Source organism: Xyrauchen texanus, chromosome 46 (genome assembly GCF_025860055.1).
Source record: "Xyrauchen texanus isolate HMW12.3.18 chromosome 46, RBS_HiC_50CHRs, whole genome shotgun sequence".
Classification (NCBI taxonomy): domain Eukaryota; kingdom Metazoa; phylum Chordata; class Actinopteri; order Cypriniformes; family Catostomidae; genus Xyrauchen; species Xyrauchen texanus.
The window spans coordinates 25,186,559-25,193,402 of record NC_068321.1 but is presented as its reverse complement, the minus strand read 5'-3'; the positions used below and the strand labels follow the sequence as shown (position 1 = coordinate 25,193,402).

Genomic DNA, 6,844 nt, shown 5'->3' with positions numbered 1-6,844 from the left:
CAGCATGGCATTATTGGCTCAACGAATGGCACAAGTTTGGGGCATGACTAATTCAACCAATGGAACACGGGGAGTGTTCAGGAAAGCTGTTTGATAACAGTCATTGTATTTACGATTCTGTTTAGTGACATTAATGGCAAAGAAATTACACACTTTATCTTTAAGACTAAATCTTGGGGTACAATTTGTTTTTCCATGTGCCGTTCCATCTCGTACGTGGTCGAGCGCTCAGCCTTTAAAAGTATAGACTTGACCATGAATGCATATGAATGCATTGATCAAAAGTGACAACATTTGCGTCACGCACAATGTGCGCGAAATGTACCGGAACACGGAAAACTGAAGTATACTTTGGCCTTAATGTTCAAATCACAAGGTTCCTTTTTCGGATAACAGTGCTGTAAATATTCCAGGTTCAATACAAGTTAAGCTCAGTCGACAGCATTTGTGGCATTGTGTTGATTACTACAAAAAATACATTAGACTCGTCCCTCCTTTTCTTTAAAAAAATGCAAAAATCAAGGTGACATTGAGGAGTTACAATGGAAGTGAATGGGGAACATTTTTGGAGGGTTTAAAGGCAGAAATTTGAAGCTTGTAATTTTTTAAAAGCACTTACGTTAATTCTTCTGTTAAAACATGTTTATTATTTTAAAGTTGTTTAAATCATCGTTTTTATGGTCGTTTTAGAATTTACAGCGTTACGTTGTCATGGCAACAGTTGTAAAATTAAATATAACTACACAAGAAAGTTAAGCAAATGATTTGATCACTATAATCATGTTAACACACATATTGTTTACGTCTTGTGGCTATACTTTTGAAACGTTGAGTATTTAAACATTTACGAATTGGCCCCATTGACTTCCATTGTAAGTGTCACACTGCAACCAATTTAAAATACGAGTTGAAATATATATATTTTTTTGTGGTAATTAACATTATTCCACAAATAATGTCGATTTAGCATAACTTGTACTGAACCCGGAAGATTCCTTTCCTTAGAACTAGTCCTTGTTTTCATGGTTGCAAAATAGTTCAGTCCGCATCTTCCGATGACAAACATTTTTGTCTCGCTTCGTGATCGTCGAAAGTCACTTTCTTATTCCGCTTGGGGTCGATCCAAGAGTTTCGTATGACCGCGTTGTTCGGCAACGGATCTGCCTCGATAATAGACACGACGCGTTTCTTCATTTTACTTTTCAGAACTTTCTGGAACTTCTGCCTCGTGAAGGCGTAGAGGAGAGGATGGAAGACTGTCGTGCCGTACGCCATGACTAGGAAGCCCAGTCGAAGTTTGACGGTGAGGTCGCTGGGGCCTGTGCTGAGAACCACAGTGTTTAAAACGGTGATGGGTGTCCAGCAGAGGAGGAACGTGGAGATTATGAGGAGCGACATGCGGAAAACGCGTTTCTGACGCTCTCGGCGTTCCCGGTGACGTTTCACAGCCCGTCGTAGGGCGATGATCACCGACACTGACGTGCGCATGCCTAGCGGCGCGTTCCCACGATTACCGCCACTGCTTTGTGATGCATCCGTGATCTCGGGTAGCTGCTGCTCGGATGTTGACATGAGCGAGAAGTTCTTTTTCCGTCTCATTTTCTTCTTTTTCTGTGCAGTGTGGAAGCGCGTACCGATCCGGATGTTGAGTGCCTGCAAGATCTTTGAGTAGGTCACTAACATGATGATAGCAGTCAAACAGAAAATTGGGATCTGAGCCACTAGGTGGTAGTATAGTCCCAGTTCAGTGTAATACTCGTTAACTTGTAACACAGCGGTCTGATTGGCTTTAGTGGGTTCTGGTCCCAAGAAACCCACCTCAATAAATGGCACCAAGAAGCTGATGAAAGACAGCACCCAAATGCAACTCAACAGGGCCACTGCCCGTCCCATAGTCAGCACTCGATTAGCTGGTTTGACTGAGATGTCATATCGGTCTAAAGTGATGGCTAGCACGTTGGCCGCCGTAGCCACACTAGTGAAGGACACGCAAGCCTCATGGAAGCAACAAACGAGGACTGTGTCGCCTTGTAGCGAAAGCATCAATACAACAATAGTCAGGGGTATGCAACATACGCACACCAACACATCCAACACATGGAGATTCATGGTGACAATGTTGCTAACGGAGTTGACCAGGTTGGACTTCATGCAGTAGAGGGCCAGGACCGTCAGGTTGCTGCTCAGGCCCAGTACAATCTCCAGCATGAGGAACCCGGTCAGGGATACCTGGAAGCTGAGTGGGTAGGGGTAAGGGCCGGCCGCCGTCATGGCAGGACTCACGGACTCGGTGATGTCAAGGACGGTAACGTTACTCATGGTGCTTTCTTCCTCCATTGCAGGAGGGGCGTGCATTATCCTACAAGACAAGATAACAGGATTATTGCAATTATCTTACAATAACAGGTTATCCCAAGCAGTGTTTCCCAATCCTGGTCCTAGTCTTTCCCCAACACTACACATTGTGGATGTGTCCCTTATCTTACACATCTGATTCTACTGATTAGCCAAGAGACACCAAGACCAGAAATGGTTGCAAAGTTAAGGGAAACATCCTAAATCTCCAAGGGCCAGTGTTGAGAGGGTTTCCCAATCATGCTCATAGGGCCATCCCAACATGACCCATATTGGATGTCTACCCAATCTAACACACCTGATTTAACTCATCAGCTCGGTAATAGAGGCACTTCATGACATGAGTTGGGTGTCAAATAAGGTACAGGTTTGGCTCTGGGACAGGTTTGGGAAGCACCGATCTAAAGAGATAATTGTTAATCCAATGAAATCGCCATTGCATTTAATGGACACCACGTGTTTGTTCCAAATCCTAGTGAGCTGTCATCCGAGGAAGCATTTTAAGCACGCTCCTGGTGCGAAGGCTGTTCCAAAAGTAAGTACCTTAATTATGCTGCCACCTAAGATACCTCATTTCAGCAAAATGTTAAGGTATCATCAGATGCATGCTTTCCCCAGGGAAGGCAATCCTAGATTGCACTATGACAAGCTTGGTGGAAAATAAATCCAAAATGATGTACGAAACGAGAAAGATTGTGATTTTATTTATACTTGTAATCCAAGTTATGCTAAAAAGTAGTTTACAATGGTAAAAAAAAAAACATGTGATTTTGCCCAAATGGATATGATATGTATATTTTTGCTCATTATAGTATCAATTGTGAGTCGAGTTTTCTGTGTGCGGTGCATGGTCGTGCTATTTAAATGGCGATTGTAGCTGCTTATGTAAAATGCTCCAAATGCTCTATTTTAATTAAGATGCTGCTATAGAAGAAGAATCACTTGGTTTTGGAACAGTCCCTATATGTCATGACAGTAAATGGTGACTGTTCCTGTCATTCAGTCAACATCTCCATTGATGTCCTTTTGTATGTTGACTGTTAATGCATTCGTCATGCTCTGGCAATGCTCAATTTGCCGCTGCTATGAATAGATGCACTTTAGACACATTTTGTTTGTCCATAATGCATTTTCATCTGTAGCGCATTGGTGAGGTTGGATGAATGGATGGTGGATTTAGAGTGTGAGAGAAAGGGTATCATCGAGATAAGTTTTAACCAGGGGTTAAAGACTTTTGTCATTTACTTAGTTTGTTGGGAATCAAGGTAGATGGAAACATCAAGGTACCTTACTGGGAACTAAGAATCATTTGGTTTAATTTATTGATTAAAGGGATAGTTCCCCCAAAACTGAACGTTCTCTCTTGGTTTAACCACCATCATTTTGTTCCAAAGCTGTACAGCTTTCTTTCCCCCGTGGAACATAAAAAGAGATGTCAGGCAGAATGTCCAATCTCAGTCACCACTGCCATTGTATAGGAAAAAATATACGATGAAAGTGAAAGCTGCTGAGGTTTACATTCTGCCTAAAGCTGCGTTCACACTCCCAGCGACAAATTACCTCATCTCATTTGTTTTCAGTGAGAGCTGGCGACTTCCGGCAACAAGAGCGACGGCGACCGTTGGCAACCGGATGTGGGCGTGTTGAGAAATGTTTAACTTTATGCAATTGAAGAGCGACTTTCTGGAGCTACAGCCAATACGAGAGAAGACGGTCGAGCTCACGTGATCCCAACATTTTAATAATAATATTAGTTGTAATGAAACAGTGCTGTTTAGACTCTCCATACACACCACTAGCGACGGTGTGAACGCAGCTTAACATCTCCTTTTGTGTTCCACTAAGGAAAGAAAGTCATACAGGGTTGGAATAATATATTGAACTATTCCTTTAAGAGCTTTTGAATTTTGGAAAGCACAACTGGACCAGACTCGCTAAGGCCACGCCCACACTTATACGTTTTCGTTTGAAAATTCATTAATTTCGCTGTTTTTCTCCAACGAAAATGGAGCGTTTCGAAAATGCAGTCATGTGATCTATCAAACCAAAACAAGCAAGATGGCGGCCTGTGTTATAGCGGCACTGTTGTACTTGATACTCACTTTGATAGCGTTGTTAAAAAATAAATGTCACTTTGTACAACCTTCACATTGCGTTCCTTCAAAGGCGAAGGGAAGATTACTCGGAATTGGTGTCTGGCGACGCAACTTGAGGACAATTGGATTTCATACCGTACATGCAACAGGGATTTTCCGCATGATTTAAACGTTTTCATACGTTTCAGTGTGGACGAGCAACTATTGGAAAACGCTTAAAAATGTTAGTGTGGACGGAGAGCATTTTGAAACAAAAAGCCATTTTCAAATGTATCCGGATTAATGTAGACGTAGCCTAAGAAACTGAAGACAGAGTTTTAAATGGTTTGAAAAGGCATTAATTTCGCTGTTTACACTTTGTTTTTCTCCACCGTTTTCTCCAGCTTTTCGAAAACGCTCTCTAATACCTCATACTTTGGAAAACGAAAACAGGTCACAGTAGATGTGGCCTAAAATTTTCATTGGTCAATGGATGCCCACATCAGAGTGCGTTAAAAGCAAAGTTAAAATGTAAAAAACGTCTAAGCATCACTTTTGCAAATGCTTGCGTTTCTATGGCCTTGCGATGCACCAGCCCCATTGAAATTAATGCTTAGAAAAACTTGCATTGTGAACTCTATCGCATTTTTCATATTGTTATATTTTACTGAACCTTTATTACATCCATCATTCTTTTGTTATAATATTTATACATTTTATTTTATTTAATTCACCATTTCTATCTAAATTAGACATTGCACTACATATAATCATTATCCATCACAGTAGTAAAAATGTACAACAAAAACTTGTTTTCACTGCCCTGATAATTTTATAAACATGCGATTTTATTTGTGTGTGTACATTTGATATGTTGATATGATATAGCCAATATTTAAAATATGAAATATTTTGAATAATGAGGCTGAAAATGGCCAGGACTTTAGCAACCCTTATAATATTGAAATATTTTAGGAAATAAAACATATTTACATTTTACGGAAATTATATATTATACATTAAGAGTTTCGGTAGCCGTGTATGGAAATAGTAGCCGGCCACTTACATTACACATTTAAGAACCATCATTTGTCAAATATTTTGTATTATTATTACGAACCCCCTGAAGTTCCCTCATAAACCCCCAGGGTTCGCGAACCCCCATTTGGGAAACCCTGCTAGCGTGTATAAGGGCCTAAAAGCTAGAGCATCCTTCGTTTTCCCGCACGCTGTTATATCTCACGCACAGTCGTGCGCTCAAGCCTATCAGAGTATACTATTTTGACTGCGGCCTCGTCGTATTAACGAGTTCGATGCATGCACGTATAGACATGGACTGTCCACGTGTCTATTAATATTGGGCTGTGCGCAGACTATTGTACATGAGACGTAGCGGCTAACGGACAACCAGTATACTTTGGCCTTTACATCCGACACCGTGGCATAACTGAAACGATTTCATGAGCCAAAAAACAAAACGTAACCTCTCACAAATCATCCGACTACAAACTTGTTTTCTAATCGTTTCGAGAAACACGTCCTGGTTGACTCTTGCTTAACTGTCTGATCATTTATTTGACACATTATGACTTACCCCTCCCCTTCCAGCTTCTTTCTCAGCCTCGGGAGTCAACAATCAAGACTGGAGAGTTTGGAAGGGGTACAAGTTGTACATCAGCCCCAGGCATGGCCATTCAAGGAAGTATTCTTCACTTCTTAATCCTCGTAATCCAGCAGAGAATTTACTCTTGCTTTATGGCCATGGAGACAGTTTGTCAGCACCTTTTATTTTGTTAAACCAAACGATACGTTTGGTCCACTGCCATGTCCATGTCCAGAGTTGATGCCAGCCGTTTCATTCTTTCTCTCTTGTACTTTCTCTCTCTCCGGATTGCTTAGGAGTCCTGGTAGATGGTGAGTGATTCAGAGACAAACTGTCCACATCATCGCCTGTTTATAAACAAGCTGTCCTAAAAGACTGGACACGGCGATAAATCAAACAATCGAAATTCGGAGGTTGGGTTAAGAAGAAATCTGATAACTTGTTTTGATGTAAATGGTACAGAATAGAATCAATGGAATTTAATTTCGCAACTGTGACGTGACTTGCTTTTCATTTAGCACCTCTATGCCTTTCCTCTAGTGCCAATGTATTCCTGTTATTACAGTTTTGTGGGCCCTGGACGGTGATAAATCCATATTGATTTGCCTTTCCTGATTTGCATGTGCCATCTGCTAAAGAAACCAAGATCACAGAATTGTTTAGGTCAGCTAGAGGGGGCGTATGTAATTTCCTGTCCCATCACTGAAGATGACCTTTAGTCGCCATAGTTTTCAAGGCGTATAGTAATCCACTCCACGTTGTTGGTATGATATCGCCTTCACATTTTCTGGGAAATCCTCTCTAGGGAACG

The 6,844-nt window shown here is 41.3% G+C and overlaps 1 protein-coding gene across 1 annotated transcript; it reads right to left on the bottom strand.

The window, feature by feature from the left end:
* Window positions 1–1,038: 1,038 nt before the first annotated feature.
* LOC127638527 (G-protein coupled receptor 22-like) lies at window positions 1,039–6,359 on the bottom strand. Its single transcript, XM_052120087.1, has 2 exons — window positions 6,025–6,359; window positions 1,039–2,359 (listed from the first exon to the last, which is right to left on the bottom strand). The coding sequence occupies exon 2, from the start codon at window positions 2,353–2,355 to the stop codon at window positions 1,039–1,041; it is 1,317 nt and encodes a 438-aa protein (XP_051976047.1). The 5' UTR covers window positions 2,356–2,359; window positions 6,025–6,359.
* Between the last annotated feature and the right edge of the window lie 485 nt (window positions 6,360–6,844).